The sequence below is a fragment of the Nicotiana tabacum genome, chromosome 6 (genome assembly GCF_000715075.1).
Source record: "Nicotiana tabacum cultivar K326 chromosome 6, ASM71507v2, whole genome shotgun sequence".
Lineage (NCBI taxonomy): Eukaryota > Viridiplantae > Streptophyta > Magnoliopsida > Solanales > Solanaceae > Nicotiana > Nicotiana tabacum.
The window spans coordinates 147,416,349-147,435,869 of record NC_134085.1 but is presented as its reverse complement, the minus strand read 5'-3'; the positions used below and the strand labels follow the sequence as shown (position 1 = coordinate 147,435,869).

The window sequence follows — 19,521 nt, the reverse complement described above, 5'->3', positions numbered from 1 at the left end:
GTGTTTGAACAATTAAAAAAATCACTCTCTTTTTCCAGCGAAGACCATAAATGCCGATGACCTTTTCCGATGAACTATTTTTCCTTTCATTTTTCCTCTAATCTTCTTCCTCTCGCTCTCACAAGCTCCTCGACACCGTTACCACCGCCTTCAACTTCACTTTCACTAGAATTTTAGTGGAATTACTAAGAGCCATCCACTAAATTGCTTAAATTAAAAATAACTAGATATATAATATATCTATAATTTGTGTATAATATATGTATAATCGTGTATAATCACGTAAATCCAGCTAGCTATTTCAGCGGATACTTTCTACTTTATATCGGTTAACAAAATTTAAGCTAATGAAAAAAAAAATCATTTAACTTGTTTGTCTTTACTCTTTACGGCTTGTTTGGATGGTTGTTACCTATTGTATCGTATCGTTACTTTAAATCCAATGTTCGTTTTGATTGTTACTTAAATTTTATCGTATCATATCGTTAAATCCGTAGTTACATAACGACGAAAAGTGCCACTTTATGTAACGATCGATTTGGTGTGGTCGCGTCGTTACCTTATTTTTTCTTCTCATCTCGCCCTTCATTATTAATAAATAATCTTATTTTATCCTTTTCCCTATCTTCTTATATAATAATTCTACCTTGTATCATAATTTTTTTTAATAATATTGCAAGTTTATTATTCATATTGTTGATGCGTGATATCATGAAACGATGACAAACGATACAGTCTATCCAAAAATTGTATTCATCAAACGATACAATATAATACGATACATTATGAAACGACTAGTAACAACCATCCAAACAAGCTGTTAGTGAACTTTGAATTGAATCGTTCATGATTTTTATTCATTTTATTGAGCATGGAGTCATACCCTCCAACGAGTCTACCCATTTTTTCTTTTAATTCATCTTGGATTAAAATTCGGCAACTTCCTATGACTATAGATGTGCGTAAAGGATTCGAGGATGGGAAGTTTAAACTAATTAATGAGCAAAATACGGCTTAGGATATTTCATTTAGACCGTAGGGACCAGCTCCTCTAGAATAAGTCTTGTTTTTGTAGTGGCAGTTAATGTTGATTGAAAACGTCAAAGAAGTGTCGGGATTGGAAAATATCCCTGTTTTTCCCGTTCTGCCTTGTGATGTCCTTTTGCCTCAAAGTTTGGAAAAGGAAGTGAATCGGGGTCTAGGCTTGTGAGGATCTAGGGGAACTTCGCTACTTGTGGAACCCAAAGACAGAGTCATCAGTGTTCATGTACAAATGCAAATGATTATAATTGCAAGCTTCTACCCTATCAATAATTGGTCTGAGCAGAAACTTTAATATCGCACCAAAACCAACTGATCTTAAATCGTGCAGAACCAAAATATTCATTCTTATTTAGGTAACTTTTGGACATAAATTTAATTGAATTTTTTTAAAAAAAAAATTGTATTGAAAAATAATTTTTTGAAGTTAAAGTTGTGTTTGGACATGCATTTTATTTGAAAACAAAATTGAAATTTTGTGAGCAAATTTTTTTTCTCTAAAAAACTGATTATGTTCTATGAACAAATAATATTTTCATTTTTTTTGAAAAATATAACCAAAATCCATGACCAAATGGGAGCTTAGTACTTGCAAACCTGCAAGAGCGTAGTATTTCCTAGTGGAAATGACACCAGATAACCACTTTTAACATGCTGTATAAAATATATCTACAATTTACAATATGTTTAAAAATTAGCCAATTTCACTCAAACTTTAGGACACAACGTCCTAAAGATTAAACCTCAAAATTCAAATTTCAGGACATTGTGTCCTAAAGTTTGAACAATGTGTCTTAAAGTTCGAATCTTATGTCCTGAATTTTAAATTAGTAGTTCAAAAATTCAGGATACTTAATCTTGAATTTCAAATTAGCAGCTCAAAAATTCAGGTAAGTAAATTATGAATTTCCAAATTCAGAATACTAAATCCTGAAGTTTGGATAAATTAGCTAATCTTAAAATACAGTATAAATTATGAATATATTTTAAATAACAGGATTAAAAGTAGTTATTGCTATACTTCGCCCTGCGTCCTAATGGTAGGCAAACCCGCAAGAGCGTAAAAAAGATGACAGGTGTATGGATTATACAAGTTTTAGTTCCCGGGATTCGTTAAAACTCCAATAATGCCACAATAGACGACTGAAAGGGAACTAGAAATATCACGTGTCATACAACGAGTGTAACTAACCTTAGATATTATCGAAAAAACCCGACCTAACCTTTCACAGTCTCGCAGTAATCTTCATGTCCTTGTTTTATACTATAGGAAAATACTTGATGATAAAAGGATGAAAATCAATTCAAATCTTATAACTTTGAGTATGGTAGGATAGTTGGGATCGATTCATTTTTAACACAAGGATCTTGGTTAGAGCTCTATAATGACAACTTTAAAGAGTGTTACTCTATCAACACTAACCTGAATCAGTCAAACCACGAAGGCTTAACTCTCCAAACGGGAGTACACAAAAAACCACAAAGGTTGGAAACAAGGTTATAGTTTCCAGAATAATAAAAGTAACACAAATACAGAAATTAAATTATTAAATTATTAAATTCCTTAAGATTGTTGTTCCTCTGTACTTGTAAATAATGATTCTGGAAATTAGAACGTTAGCTTATAAACGTAAATATAAATAAAAAAACAGAAATTAATTCGAGCCCACTGAATTCACAGCGTTTCCTTAAGGAATTTAATCCCCTCCTAGTACCCAAGGTTATAGATTATTTCCTCCCAGGATAGAACGAATTACACACTGGTGTAGCGGTACTTCAAACCCCAGTGTTTCAACGAACACAAAGTTCGGCAACAAATCACACTTATGGATGTTTTGTTTGTAGTTAAAAACAATGCAGAATAAGGAGGACAACTCAGAAGTCGAATGGAAATTCTGAGAGGAAGGAATGCAAAGTATAGACAATGTTGAATTCTTACTGAAGAGAATATCAAATTGCAATTCGTTTTTCCAGTGTATACGCAGTGTATACAGAGTGTATATCCAGTATATGCAGAGTGTATATCCAGTGTATACAGAGTGTATATTAAGTGTATACAGAGTGTTTCAAGTGTTTTTTCCGATGTGTTCTTCTTTCTCTCCAACTTATGCTCTATTTATAGCAGTTATTTGAGAGAAATCCGCCCCTTCCATGGTGCAACAAGCACTAGATCATGGAGAAAGCACTTACATGGTGGTATATACACTTGCTTGGTGGGAGGAACACTTGCACCATTGTGGGAGGTGCACTAGGCTGCATTGTTGCTTAGTGTTGCAACACAATACACGGATTGGAAAACATCCGTTACAAACACGGATTATATCACGTTAATATTCACTATTAACAAATAAATTTGGTCCAAAAAATTAATCAATCGATCGATCATTTGACCAAATCCGAATCCAAGTCCCATTTCCCATTCACTCTAATTTTAAGACTATTTCATCTTAAACAAAAACTCAACAATCCCCCACATGAATGGGGAATGGCTATATCATGGAAGTATGCATGAAAAACTTGTGTGATTTGCAAACAAGAATTAATTGCATCTGGATAAGTAGGTTTCCCTTTGAACTTTCCGTAGATTTGATATCTTTGAACCGTCGAACTTTAATGTATACCTAGACAACCATAAGTCACACAATCAATCCCTTAACCGTCTTTGGTTCTCATTGTTGTGTTCGTTTCAGCCATGAACACTGCCTGGTTTCATAAGTGCGTAGAGAATTGGCCTTGCAAAATTCTCCTTGAAGCGGCTAACACTTCACACATACATAGGTGATTCCTAAACGTGTCATCTCATAGATACACTATTTGATATACCCTGTATCAAATTTAGAAATCATTAAAAAGCCTTAATGATTTATCCTTGGTACTGAACATTGTCTCATCACGAGAATGGGCTAAAACAAATTTTGTTGACAATGTTGAACCGTCATTAATGACTTTGTTTGATCTCCTTGAACCTAGATCTTGGGATCTCTAGTCTTCTAGGTAGAGTTACCGCCACAATGACTTGTTCTCGGCCATAGTCCCATTCCCTCGATGATTTCTCAACTACCTCTCTAGTTAGGCCTTTTGTAAGTGGATCTGACACATTATCACTTGACTTTACATAGTCAATCGTGATAATTCCTCTAGAGAGAAGTTGCCTAACGGTTTTATGTCTTCGTCGTATATGACGAGATTTACCGTTATACATAACGCTCCCAGCCCTTCCAATTGCCGCTTGGCTATCACAGTGTATGCATATTGGTGCCAACGGTTTGGGCCAAAATGGAATATCTTCCAAGAAATTCCGGAGCCATTCAGCTTCTTCACCGGCTTTATCTAAGGCTATGAACTCAGCCTCCATTGTAGAGCGGGCAATACATGTTTGTTTGGACGACTTCCAAGATACCGCTCCTCCACCAATAGTGAATACATATCCACTTGTGGACTTCGAATCAGTTGAACCGGTGATCCAATTTGCATCACAATATCCTTCAATCACCGCAGGATATTTACTGTAGTGCAAATCAAAGTTTTGGGTATGTTCTAAGTATCCCAAAACTCGTTTCATTGCCATCCAGTGAGATTGGCCTGGATTGCTCGTGTATCGACTTAGTTTACTTATTGCACAAGCTATATCTGGTCGTGTACAATTCATGATGTACATTAAGCATCCCAACACACGAGCATAATCCAATTGTGATATGCTTTGGCCTTTGTTCTTTGATAGTGCAAGATTCACGTCAATTGGAGTCTTTGCAACTTTAAAGCCCAAGTGCTTGAATTTTTCAAGTACTGTCTTAATATAATGAGATTGTGACAATGCCAGGCCTTGAGGAGTCTTTTGGATCTTAATCCCCAGAATTAAATCTGCAATTCCCAAGTCCTTCATATCAAACTTGCTAGTTAGCATACGCTTAGTAGCATTTATGTTGGCAATGTTATTACTCATTATCAGCATATCATCCACATATAGGCAAACAATGACTATGTGATTTGGAACATTTTTAATGTACACACATTTATCACATTCATTTATCTTAAAACCATTTGACAACATTGTTTGGTCAAATTTCGCATGCCATTGTTTGGGTGCTTGTTTTAGTCCGTAAAGGGACTTAACAAGTCTACATACCTTATTTTCTTTACGTGGAACCACAAACCCTTCAGGTTGTTCCATGTAAATTTCTTCCTCCAACTCTCCATTTAAGAAGGCCGTTTTAACATCCATTTGATGAATTTCAAGACCATACACTGCAGCTAATGCTACTAACATCCGTATGGACGTAATCCTTGTAACTGGGGAGTATGTATCAAAGTAGTCAAGACCTTCTCGTTGTCTATACCCTTTGACAACAAGTCTTGCCTTGAATTTATCAATAGTGCCATCATCTTTCATTTTTCTCTTAAAAATCCATTTAGAACCCAAAGGTTTATTTCCAGGAGGAAGATCAACCAATTCCCATGTATGGTTGTTCAATATGGATTCTATTTCATTATTGACTGCCTCTTTCCAGAACAATGATTCCGAAGAAGACATAGCTTCTTTAAATGTTCGAGGCTCATTTTCCAATAAGAAAGTCACAAAATCTGGTCCAAACGAAGTAGACGTTCTTTGACGTTTACTACGTCTTGGATCCCCCTGATTAAATGTACTTTCTTTTGTTTCTTCCCGAGGTCGTTTAGATACTTCACCAATCGACTCGCATTCCTTTTTATACGGATATATATTTTCAAAGAACTCAGCATTATCTGATTCTATAACCGTATTATTATGAATGTCAGGATTTTCTGATTTATGAACCAGAAATCGATATGCTTTACTATTAGTTGCATATCCTATGAAAACACAATCAACTGTTTTCGGTCCTATTTTTACCCTTTTGGGTTTAGGAACTTGCACCTTTGCCAAACACCCCCACACTTTAAAATAATTCAAGTTGGGCTTCCTTCTTTTCCATTTTTCATATGGAATGGATTGTGTTTTACTATGGGGTACTCGATTTAGTATTCGGCTGGCCGTAAGAATGGCTTCCCCCCACAAGTTCTGTGGCAAACCAGAACTTATCAACAATGCGTTCATCATCTCCTTTAATGAACGATTCTTTCTTTCCGCAATCCCATTGGATTGGGGAGTGTAAGGGGCTGTTGTTTGATGAATAATTCCATATTCTAAACATATTTGTTCAAAAGGAGATTCATATTCACCACCCCTATCACTTCTTATCATTTTGATTTTCTTGTTAAGTTGCGTTTCAACTTCATTTTTGTATTGCTTGAATGTGTCTATTGCTTCATCTTTACTATTAAGTAAGTAAACATAGCAATATCGAGTACTATCGTCAATAAAAGTTATGAAATACTTCTTTCCACCGCGAGATGGTATTGACTTCATGTCACAAATATCTGTGTGAATTAAGTCTAAATGATTTGAATTCCTTTCAACCGACTTATAAGGATGTTTAACATACTTAGATTCCACACATATTTGACATTTTGATTTTTCGCATTCAAACTTAGGCAATACTTCCAAGTTTATCATTTTTCGCAAGGTTTTATAATTGACATGACCTAAACGTACATGCCATAAATCATTTGACTCAAGTAAGTAAGAAGAAGCTGAAGTTTTATTATTAGTTTCAACAATTATTACATTCAGCTTGAAAAGGCCCTCAGTAAGGTAACCTTTTCCTACAAACATTTCATTCTTACTAATCACTACCTTGTCAGATACAAAAACGCACTTGAAACCGTGCTTTACAAGAAGTCCGGTAGAGACTAAGTTCTTCCTAATCTCAGGAACATGAAGGACGTTGTTCAAAGTCATGACCTTGCCAGAAGTCATCTTGAGAAATATCTTACCGTATCCTTCAATTTTCTGTAGCAGCATTTCCCATAGAGAGCGTCTCTTCGGGTCCATCAGAAGCATATGTAGAAAATGCTTCCCTCACAGCACAAACATGGCGAGTGGCTCCAGAATCAATCCACCACTCCTTTGGGTTTCCTACCAGGTTGCATTCAGAAAGCATGGCGCACAAGTCATCAACATCATCATGCTTTTCTACCATGTTTGCTTGACCCCTTTGCTTGTCTTTCTTCCGAGCACGACACTCCGTAGATTTGTGTCCGGTTTTCCCACAGTTGTAGCAGTTTCCACTGAACCGCTTCTTGCTTGGGTTGTATTTCGGACCAGAAGCCTTCTTTCTCTTTTTGTTATCTTCAACAATATTTGCTCTCATTATTGTTGAATTTCCACGGCCTCTTCTCTCAGCAGCTTTGTTGTCCTCTTCGATTCTCAATCGAACAATGAGATTTTCAAGGGACATCTCCTTTCGTTTGTGTTTCAAATAATTTTTGAAGTCCTTCCACAATGGAGGCAACTTCTCAATTATTGCTGCTACTTGGAATGCTTCATTGATGACAAGACCTTCAATGAAAATTCCGTTAGTAAAATTACTAAAAAAATTACTTTCAATATCAGTATTTATTTGAAACATACCTTCAGCAAGTAGATCATGAATAATCACTTGCAATTCCTAGACTTGGGTAATAACAGACTTGCTATCTACCATTTTGTAGTCCAAAAATTTTGCGGCGACGAATTTCTTCATCCCGGCATCTTCAGTTTTGTACTTCTTTTCAAGTGCATTCCACAATTCTTTTGACGTCTCCACGCCACTGTATACATTATACAGATTATCCTCCAGCCCGCTAAGAATATAATTCCTGCACAAGAAGTCAGAATGCTTCCATGCCTCAATCACGAGAAAGCTATCATTCTCTGGAGTTTCATCTGGAAGATCAGGAACATCTTCCTTGATGAACTTCTGTAGACATAACGTAGTCAAGTAGAAGAACCTTTTGCTGCCAGCGCTTGAAATCCATCCCGGAAAATTTTCCGGGTTTCTCTGCCGGTGCCAACGCCGGAGTTCGACTTGTCGATGCGTTGGCAGTCATCATCGGAACATCTTGATTTCCGTCATTCGCCATTTTTACTGTAAAAATGACACAATAAAACGTTTAATAAACGTTTAAAACTGGAGTGAAAAATCACGTAGACTTTAATCTCCAACAAAATGCCACGAATGTTTTAAAACTGGAGTAAAAATCACGTAGATTTTAATCTCCAACAAACCGCCACGAAGGCTTAACTCTCGAAACGGGAGTACACAAAAAACCACAAAGGTTATAGTTTCCAGAATAATAAAAGTAACACAAATACAGAAATTAAATTATTAAATTATTAAATTCCTTAAGATTGTTGTTCCTCTGTACTTGTAAATAATGATTCTGGAAATTAGAACGTTAGCTTATAAACGTAAATATAAATAAAAAAACAGAAATTAATTCGAGCCCACTGAATTCACAGCGTTTCCTTAAGGAATTTAATCCCCTCCTAGTACCCAAGGTTATAGATTATTTCCTCCCAGGATAGAACGAATTACACACTGGTGTAGCGGTACTTCAAACCCCAGTGTTTCAACGAACACAAAGTTCGGCAACAAATCACACTTATGGATGCTTTGTTTGTAGTTAAAAACAATGCAGAATAAGGAGGACAACTCAGAAGTCGAATGGAAATTCTGAGATGAAGGAATGCAAAGTATAGCCAATGTTGAATTCTTACTGAAGAGAATATCAAATTGCAATTCGTTTTTCCAGTGTATACGCAGTGTATACAGAGTGTATATCCAGTATATGCAGAGTGTATATCCAGTGTATACAGAGTGTATATTAAGTGTATACAGAGTGTTTCAAGTGTTTTTTCCGATGTGTTCTTCTTTCTCTCCAACTTATGCTCTATTTATAGCAGTTATTTGAGAGAAATCCGCCCCTTCCATAGTGCAACAAGCACTAGATCATGGAGAAAGCACTTACATGGTGGTATATACACTTGCTTGGTGGGAGGAACACTTGCACCATTGTGGGAGGTGCACTAGGCTGCATTGTTGCTTAGTGTTGCAACACAATACACGGATTGGAAAACATTCGTTATAAATACGGATTATATCACGTTAATATTCACTATTAACAAATAAATTTGGTCCAAAAAATTAATCAATCGATCGATCATTTGACCAAATCCGAATCCAAATCCCATTTCCCATTCACTCTAATTTTAAGACTATTTCATCTTAAACAAAAACTCAACAGTAGAGACCCTATATTTTGGAAACGGATTTTCAAGTAGACTAATCTTTGTGGAATATAGATGCACTGGACCTAATTTCAAACAATTGTACCCATAGGCGGTAGGATAAAGTACGTGCCGTTGAAATATATCATGGTTGAAATATCTAGACGGTCCATATGATATTTTAGTATCACTTGATAATTCTTAAAATTCTTTGGTTTCGAACGTCTTTATATTAATACTACCGCCCCCCTTCTTAGAAAATACTTGTTCACATCAATGTTCATACAAAATCAACAGTTATATACCTTATGTATTTTATATACATTTTTTCTTCAATTTACTTTTAACCATGAATTAAATGTAACATGGTTTAAACACTTAGTGTGGATACATATTTTGTCTCATCCCTTCCATAGAAATAAGAGAAAGCATCTGCAAAATAAACCCTTTTTTTATTCTGGAAAAGTATAAAAAAGGGATGTTAGAAAAAGACAGAAATAGACGCAACAACTTTTAAGGATATAATAAAGCACATAAGCAATTTGAATATTGAACGTGACTTTAAATTGCTGCTGAAATTGAAAAACGCTACTTCAGTTGGTCAAAATCAAATATGACCAACGCGAATTTTTAACTATAACATCACATATGGGAATAATTGATATAGAAAAATGTACTCGTTTTAATAAGAAAACCACAAGAAAAAAAATCTTTAGTCTTACTAATAAACACATTATGTCGGACTAGTATTCATATGAATACAATTCGTATATAGAATTACGTATTTAGTCTAACAAAAACAAATGTTTAGTCAGATAAACACAACGAAGAAACAACGAGGAGCATCATAAAAATGATAGACAAAACCCCATTATTTCTCATTTGACCAATTAAACCTAACAAATGCCGTCCCCCGTCTGTAGCCGTCTCCTAATTTCAAACACATCAAATTCATTTATAAAGACTTATTCATTGTTCCAACCTGCCAATCGCCCATCCTCTTAATTTATACACTTTATTGCTACTACTTTCTTTATGCTTTTCTCAGCACTTTATATTCTTTCTTTACTACAACCTTCATGATTTCTTCCACCTTGTTATTATCATCATTTTAGTTCATTTCCCTGTTTGATTTCATTTCATACCCCACCCCTTTTTTTAATCATGTTTCTGTATGTGATTGCAATTATTGCTTCATGTTTTCTTCTGAAGTTTGTATTGAAAACTTCGTTAGTGCAAATTCTGAAGAAATGGTGGCGACTGTTCGAGGACGGTTGTTATGTGTACCAGTTCTACAGAGTCCCGCAATTCAACCACAACATGCAGGAAAATCAATTGTATAGAAAAGTTTGCACTTATCTGAATTCTCTGCCGTGTGTTGAAGATTCTGATTTCACCAACCTTTTCTCCGGCGACAAGTCCAATGAAATCAACCTCGTTTTGGATTCAAACCAAATCGTCGTTGACAATTTCCTCTGCGCCAGAGTTTGTTGGATCAATGAACAGGACGAAAACACAGGCCTGAAATCGCTTGTTATGAAAATCAGGAAAAACGACAAGCGTCGAATTTTACAACCCTACCTTCAACATATACACTCTGTGTTCGATGAAATTGAGCAGAGAAAAAAGGAGGTGAGATTATTCGTGAACGTAGATAACGAACCTCTGAGAAATGGACGGTGGAGATCAGTGCCGTTTACACATCCAGCAACTTTTGACACTATCGTGATGGACGCGGATCTCAAAAACAAAGTCAAATCTGATTTAGAAAATTTCCAAAAGTCAAAACAGTACTATCATCGTCTCGGCAAAGTTTGGAAACGGAGTTATCTCCTCTACGGACCTTCCGGCACCGGAAAATCAACATTCATCGCCGGAGCAGCGAATATGCTTAAATACGACGTGTACGACGTTGATTTATCTAAAGTAGCAGACGATTCGGATCTGAAGCTGCTTCTGTTACAGACTACGAACAAGTCGCTGATTGTTATCGAAGATCTCGATAGTTATTTAGGGAACAAATCAACGGCTGTGAGCTTATCTGGGATTCTTAATTTTTTGGATGGAATATTCTCGTGTTGTGGGGAAGAGCGAATTATGATCTTTACCGTGAATAATAAAGATCAAATTGATCCAACGGTTCTAAGGCCAGGAAGAATTGATGTTCACATACACTTCCCTTTATGTGATTTTAATGCGTTCAAAAGCCTAGCGAATAGTCATTTGGGTTTAAAAGATCACAAGCTGTTCCCACAAGTAGAGGAGATTTTTCAAACCGGGGCGGTTTTGAGCCCGGCTGAGATCAGCGAGATTATGATTTCGAACCGGAGTTCCCCGACCCGGGCATTGAAATCTGTCATTTCTGCTTTGCATATCAACACCGAGTCAAGGGCGGCGACTCGGCATGCACGGCGGTTGAGTGAGAGCGGGTCGGTTCGAACCGTGGAAGAAACGGGTGACTCGGGAATCTTTTGCAAGGATAGTGTGAGAGAGTTCAAGAAGCTTTATGGACTTTTGCGGATAAGGAGCAGTAGAAAAGATTCATCCTTTGAGTTTGATACATCGGACAAGGATAATTCACGTCATGACAATTAACATATGTTGGTTTGGGGCTTTAATAATGGACCCTTACTAGCATAATCATTTATTTATTTATCTTTCAGAGTGATGTAAGTTGTTATTTCTAGTGAGTGATTTTTAGTTGACTTAACATAAAGATTGTAGTTAGAATTCATTATCTCATATTGATTATACTTTGATCAAAGTTATCGCTCTGTTTTTGTTAGTTATACATGATGAATCTCTACTAGTATTAGTTATTGGTAGCTGTATATGTAGATTAGGAAAAATGTTGATTAGATTCAGATTGGGGGTGACAATTTGAGCTCAAATCCATCCAACCTGCCCAACCCATTCAGGGATTAATGGGTTGGGCTACAAATATTTAGTTTATGGGTCAATTTGGGTTCTGTTATACCCAAGCTCAAAGGTAAGTTCTATAGAGTGGTGGTTAGACCGGCCATGTTGTATGGAGCTGAGTGTTGACCAGTCAAGAATTCACATATCCAGAAGATAAAAGTAGCAGAAATGAGGATGTTGAGATGGATGTGTGGGCACACTAGGCTGGATAAGTTTCGGAATGAAGATATTCGGGAGAGGGTGGACATGGCTCCCGTGGACGACAACATGCGGGAAGGGCGGCTTAGATGGTTCAGACACGTGCGGAGGAGAAACTTAGATGCACCGGTTAGGAGGTGTGAGCGGTTGACTTTGGCAGATACGAGAAGAGGCAGAGGGCGACTTAAGAAGTATTGGGGCGATGTGATCAGGAAGGACATGGTGCAGCTTCAGATTTCCGAAGACATGGCTCTTGATAGGAACATGTGGATGTCGAGCATTAGGGTGGTAGGCTAGGGGGTAGTCGAGAGTTCCTCCCTCTTTCTACCGGGTAGTTTGATAGAGTTTTGTTTAGGTTTGTTAGCGATCTATGTTGTGTTCACATTGTTGTTTTGCATAGTTTTGTGTTATTATCCTTTCACTTATTCGTTGTTGTTATTTTTCTTTCTGGCATCTTTTGTTGTTATGCCTTTTCTCTTGTTTCTTTTCTGATATTATTGTCTCTCCTATTGAGCCGGGAGTCTCCCAGAAACAGCCTCTCTACCCTTTTTCGGGGTAGGGGTAAGGTCTGCGTACACTCCACTCTCCCCATACCCCACTAGATGGATTTTACTGGGTATGTTGTTGTTGTAATTATGATCCATTAAGTAGCCCAAATACAACCCATGAAACTCACCCAAAACAAAAGGATCTCAACACAACTTATTTAGAAATTTACTTAATTGCCCCAATTTTACTTTTTTTAAAATTTTCAATTTTCTGTTCTTTTGTTTTTCTGCACCACCTCCCCCCCCCCCCCACGCAAACCCCCTCAAAAAAAAATTTCCTTTTTTTTTGTATTTTCAATTTTCTGCACCACCCACCCCTACCCCCTCCCCCCCAAAACCCGCTCAAAGAAAATTTTTTGCTTTTTTTTTGGTATTTGTTTCTGTTTTCTGTTTTTTCGTTTTTTTGCACCACCCACCCCTACCCGTAAAATATTTTTCAACTTAACATTTTAAGGTAAAAAGTTTTTTTATGCAAGATGAGCATGGTTCTAAAACATGGGTCAAGTTGGGCGGATTGGGTTATGACTCATTGTTTAGCCCATCTTGACCCATCCCATCTTAGCCCAAGTACACTATAGGCTAGGTTGGGCAATGACCCATTTATTGACCTAACCTATCTTGACCCGCCCAAATTCAACCCAACCCGCCCATTTGCCACCCCTAATTAAGATATGAAATTTTCTCCAGACAAATAAGTTTCATCTAGAGTTGTTTTTACCCATTGGTAATTTGACTATTAAATCATAAAATTACAACCCAGAGCACTACGCTCGTGCTATGCGCGGGTCCGGGGAAGGGCCGGACCACAAGTGTCTATTTTACGCAACTTTACCCTACATTTTTGTAAGATACTATTTTTCACAGCTCGAACTCTTGACCTTCTGGTCACATAGATTAAGTTTACCAGTTATGCCCCTTCACGTAAAACTTCAATAAAATTAGACTAAGTAATGGAGTAGTGCTTCATACTATTATAATTTTTCTCTGTATACAACGTGACCACAGCAATCACCATGACCAATTCCAAGTTCAACAGCAATAGTCTTTCTTGATTTTTGTTATTTTATGTTAAATATTGTGAAACCAAAAAGGTGAAATATGCGATATGTTCGTAATAGCTAGTATTGACAATTGGCGAATAATAAGTCAAATAATCACCAATGTATTTATCATAAAATGTATATTTTAATCAACATTCCATATGCTAGTCAATTTTGTTACCTCTTCAAAATGCCCCTTTTGAAGTTTGAGGAAATAGTGCCCATCACTTAGGAAATTCAAGAAAATAAAAACGACACTCTAGAGCGTCTAAAAAGGGAGGGTTCCGACTATTCACTACAGGTACAGGATAAGCAGTAGCTGAAGATAGCAAACTTTATTGATTGCCCAAAGAGATATGGTAAGGTAGAAAAGAATCAATCCCCATTGCCCATTGACTTTGCTGTTTGATTGCAAGAACTTTGTCTATTCTCTGACTTTGCCAATTGGACAATGAACCACATTCTGTAATAAGAATTTATATCTTTGCTCCTCTTTTGACTTGTGGCACCTTTTAATATGCAATGAGTTATCGACTTCATATCGTAAATTCTAGATAGTAGCAATTATGGCATTTGCCCTACTTCCTTTATGTTATATAATACTAATCTTTCAAGACCACAAAAAAAAAGTATTATAAGCAACTACTATGTTATTGTATGAATAAATTTATGAGTTAATTATTTATATGATCACTAAACTATGGAAAATAATGTAATAAAGTTATTTTTTTTAATTATATAATAAAAAAATCACTTAACTATTAAAAATAATGTAACAAAGTCACCGCTCTTTATTTTGTATCAAAAAAATCACTTTACTATTGCATCACACCAAATATATATCTTAGCCGGAAACTGTATTTCCTATAACAATTTAATAACATACCATACTATGTTTGAAGCTAAAAAAAAATCATAAAACTTGACCATTTTAACCAATATAGCACCTCGGTTGATTACTTAAAAAGAAGTAATGTTGTTTTCTTTCTCTTTTAACAGATGAATGTGGAAGAATCGACACATATCTATTACAGGGTAGGCATGGTACTTATTTTCCTTTAAATGTTAATAGATCAATGGAATATTGTGAAAAGCAAGGTGTAAGGGTCGTGATGGCGTCGGATACCGCTGTCAGGCAAGCCAATCAAAATACTTAAGTAAATTCTCGTTTTAATAATTTTGAAAACTATGATTTTCCTTCAATTTTACCTGTAAAAGATAATCGTTTCAAATCAAATATGAATGTTAAGAAGTTAATACAAGATACCCCATAATCATCCCAGAACCCGGTGTCATAAGTTCATGAGCATTTACTAGAGAATGGAATAAAATACAGTAACTGTCCGGAATACAAAGTGGACAGAAATGAAAAACACAGTAAAATACTCTGAAGGTGAGTCTGCTGGCTGCGGGTCGTCTCGATAAATGCAGCTCACCTAAGTCTCTGTATCAACGATGTTGCTATGCCACTAAGCCACTAGCCACATATGAACCTGTGCAACAAAAATGCACAACAAGTGTAGTATGAGTACGAAAACAACGTATACCCAATGATTATCCAGTCTAATCTCGAAGAAGCAGAGACGAGAGGTCGACTTCCACACTTACTAATGGTCCAATAATAATATAGTAAAAGTATGAGGAACTTATGGATTTCATAAAGCAAAACTTAACTCATAAAACCGGAAAGCAGGTAAACAACTTCTCAAATAATAAAGGATTTCCAAGGATTTACTTTTCATTATCTTTATCAATTTATCTCTGGCCAGGAAGGGCAATTATCAATATTTAAAACTCTCAGGCAAGCAATACAAGCATGCGCATATCATGCCGAGGTCGTACGGCCCGATCCAACATAAATGAAAAATGTGCACTGCCGAGGGTCGAATAGCGCGAACCATAGATGCGTCTATTACCCCGCTCGTGAATCATACATGTGACGCAGTCAAATTTAAATAAACAATCACCCTGCTCGCGAATCATACATGCGACGCAGGTACACATAGAAATACATGCTCAAACAGCCAATTAAGAATTTATCGGGGAATGTTTATCCAAATAAAAGCCAATTCTCTTTTAGCGATTTAAGAAAATGAAGTTTAATCCTTTTTTAAGTTTATTTACCGATTCTATAGGATTTAAGCAATTCAACTGCCAACAAGATTACAGATATTCCAAGTATAGCATGCTTTTGGGTCCTAGACTACCCGGACTTACATATAATAGTAGTTACGCACGGACTCTCGTCACCTCGTCCGTACGTAGCCCCCACAAATAGAAGCACATAACCAATTATTTCACCTACAGGAACAATTCCTCTTATAAGGTTAGAAAGGAGACTCACCTCGCTCCGAGGTTCCATAACCGGCTTTCAAGCCCTTCCGACGACTCAAATCAATGCGCAACACTCCAAAACTAGCCAAGATAATGAGAAAATCCATAAATATAGGCTCTAATACTCACAGCAATTCAAATTAGATAAATTCCTAACTCCGCTAGAAGAGTTGACAAAATTGCCCTCGGGCCCACATGTCCGGATTCCAAAAAACTCATAAAATTCGAAAACCCATTTCGATATGAGTTCAACTATACCAATTTTATCAAATTCCGATAACGAATCGACCTCCAAATCCAGAATCTTCATTTTTGAAAAGATCGCAAATTTTCTCCAATTTCTTCCATTTGATTCACTAATACTTGATGAAAATAACCATGGAATCATTAAATATAATCACTTTTGGATATATAACACTTACCCCAATCCATATGGTGAAAATAGCCTCAAAAATTGCTTTAATCCGAGCTCCATAGCTCCAAAAATGAGTAAAAATTTCGGACTGCTCGATTTATACGCTGTCCAGCATTTTCACACCTACGGTTACTGTTCATGCAGGTGCGGTACTGTTCACGAACCTGCGGTTACTGTTCACGCACCTGCGAAAAACACAGCAGCTGCCCAGAAATTTCAGCTGCTTTTAATTTCACTAAAAATGCTATAACTTCATCATACCAACTCGGAATTCGACGATTCTTGTTACTATGAGTCCCAAATAATAATACGAACCTATTCCTTCAATAGAAACTCAGTTCGGAGCTTATTTACTCAATGCGATACCAATTTCGCTCATTAAAAAATTAACTTATGTTTTGCGCTAAAAACTCAATCGCGACTTGATGAAATTAGACCAAACTTTCTAGATCACTCCTATAATTCATTATCAAAATCCCGGAAGTCTCGAAATCTAGTTTCGATCTCTAAAACTAAAAATGGACCTTTGGATCATTACATGCTTATGCTCAAAACGTCAAACTCTTCCAAAAACTCCTCCACAACTCATCCGAGTCCCATGAGATCCCAACCAAGTATACTAAAAAGTCCCATAACATGATACGAACTTAGTCGATGCCTCAAATTACATTGAACAACACTAAAACATGAATCGCACTCCAATTCAAGCTTAATGAACTTTAGAATTTCAAACTTCTACATTTGATGTTGAAACCTATTAGATCACGTCCGATTGACCTCAAATTTTGCATACAAGTCGCATTCAACGTTACGAAACTACTCCAACTTTCGGAATTGGATTCTGACCACGATATCAAAAAGTCCACTTCTGGTCAAACTCCTTAAAAACCTTCAAATTTCTATTTTTAGTCAAATGATTCCAAAATGACCCTCAGACCTCCGAATTCACTTCTGATCGTTCTCCCAACACCAGAATCACCATACGGAGCTATTCCCAGACTCGGAATCCCAAGCAAACATCGATAACACTAAAATGCACTTCAACCCAAACTTATGAGATTTTTCCAAAATGCTAACTTCCACAATAGTCGCCGAAACGTTCCCGGGTCTTCCAAAACCCAGTCCGGACATACGTCCGAGTCCGAAATCATTATACGAACTTGCTGGAACCTTCGAATCCCGATTCCGATGTCGTTTACTCAAAAATTCAACCTTAGTCAATTCTTTCAACTTAAAGCTTCCCAAATGAGAATTCTCTTTCCAAGTCAACTCCGAACTTCCCAGAATTCAATTTCGACCGTCCGCACAAGTCATAATACCTGAAGTGCCAGCTCATGGACTCAAACTGTTGAACGACATGCTAGAGCTCAAAACGACCGGTCGGGTTCTTACATTCTTTCCCACTTAAACATACATTCGTCCTTGAACATGCTACGAACTGCGCTGGAGTTGCCCGAAACCATTGTTTAACACCTCAAGCACCTACCCGTGCTACCACAACTCAGCTGGGCACCCTAGCTCGATCAATCTGAAGATATCCTTTTTCACTTAAGCAAATAAGCCTTAGAGCCCAATTCCAACATTCGGAATTCTCTGCCAGGCCTGTTCCAGCATATGCCCACCATATCATTAACTACACGCAGCACCAAAACATGACTGCATACCTTAGCTGAATTCACACCTTGCACCACTTTACTCACAGGACCACAATAACATTCTCTGATCAAATTATTCGAAATTCCACGAATCTGATGCTCCCATTGCACCTCATGACATACATAGATCTTTCTCTAACTCTTACAATACCGCCACGACGAAAGAGATGTGTAGAAATTTATAACCAACTGCTGAATCAACACATCATTGGGTCTATACTCCTAACAAGAACCATCACCTCATTCTAAACCAAATAATGGTCTTAGCTCCTTAATATACTTCATATAATTAGATTGCACTGATCCTAAATCCAATGATCTCATCTCACCCGGTACGAACTGCTCAGGCAATAAGCCACCCAGCATGACCAGAAGTCTTATATGATGCCACAATGTGCCAATGGGCTACCAACTCAACGCGATACAAAAGAAAACGAACTCTGAAAAGGAAATCCAATTACCCTACTTGCGAATCATACATACGACGTGGTCAACATAATTAAACAAACACGCTGCTCGCGAATCATACATGCGACGCGGGCATACAACTAATATGAGTTTTCCTCAGAAAGATAGGAAACAAAACACATAAAAATAGATATAGGAATCTGTACTCAACATCACACTATTGCGGCGCGCAACCCGATCCAAACAACATACCCATGGCGGCGTGCCACCCCATCCACCCATAAAATTCACATAAGGAGATACACACCGAGCCAGATTGCTCATTACAACAAAATACCGAATGTCGGTCACAAGCACGCTAAGTGCATAATACCATCCCTAGGGAGACATATAGCGCTATAAGCTACAAACTCAAGCACAACTGAGGTGCGATGTACGATCTGAATCTCAAGAGCCATTTTGCTCATATAACATCATCTCTAGGCGGAACCTCAACACATAAGAAATTCACCAAGTCGTCTCATAACTCACATGGCGTAATATATTATTACATGAAATAGTTAACGACGAAATAACACCCCGACTACTCTTCCATAAGGAGTGAATTACTGAAATGAACACATCTGGCCTGATATAGAGCCCATATTCACACTTAAATCCATCCAGAGACCTCAAGTTGATTCTGATCGCACTGAACTAAGCTAATAACCTTTCAAAGGTCCATAATAACTCCCATTTTCTCATAACACACAAGAACAACCATCATAACCGGAGTAATCCTCCACAGTCCATAACCCAATAAACCGAGTGCCCTCTAGGCATCAATTCTCAATTT

At 37.1% G+C, this 19,521-nt stretch overlaps 1 protein-coding gene across 1 annotated transcript; it reads left to right on the top strand.

Moving 5' to 3' along the window:
* The first annotated feature begins 9,912 nt into the window (after positions 1–9,912).
* On the top strand, positions 9,913–12,049 carry LOC107777912 (AAA-ATPase At2g46620-like). The gene has a single exon (XM_016598081.2). It carries the CDS (start codon positions 10,334–10,336, stop codon positions 11,762–11,764), a length of 1,431 nt encoding a protein of 476 aa, XP_016453567.1. The 5' UTR covers positions 9,913–10,333; the 3' UTR covers positions 11,765–12,049.
* Positions 12,050–19,521: the final 7,472 nt, after the last annotated feature.

Coding starts and splice junctions, on each gene's coding strand:
- LOC107777912 (XM_016598081.2), top strand. CDS start 10,334: ATGTTTCTGTATGTGATTGCAATTATTGCTTCATGTTTTCTTCTGAAG.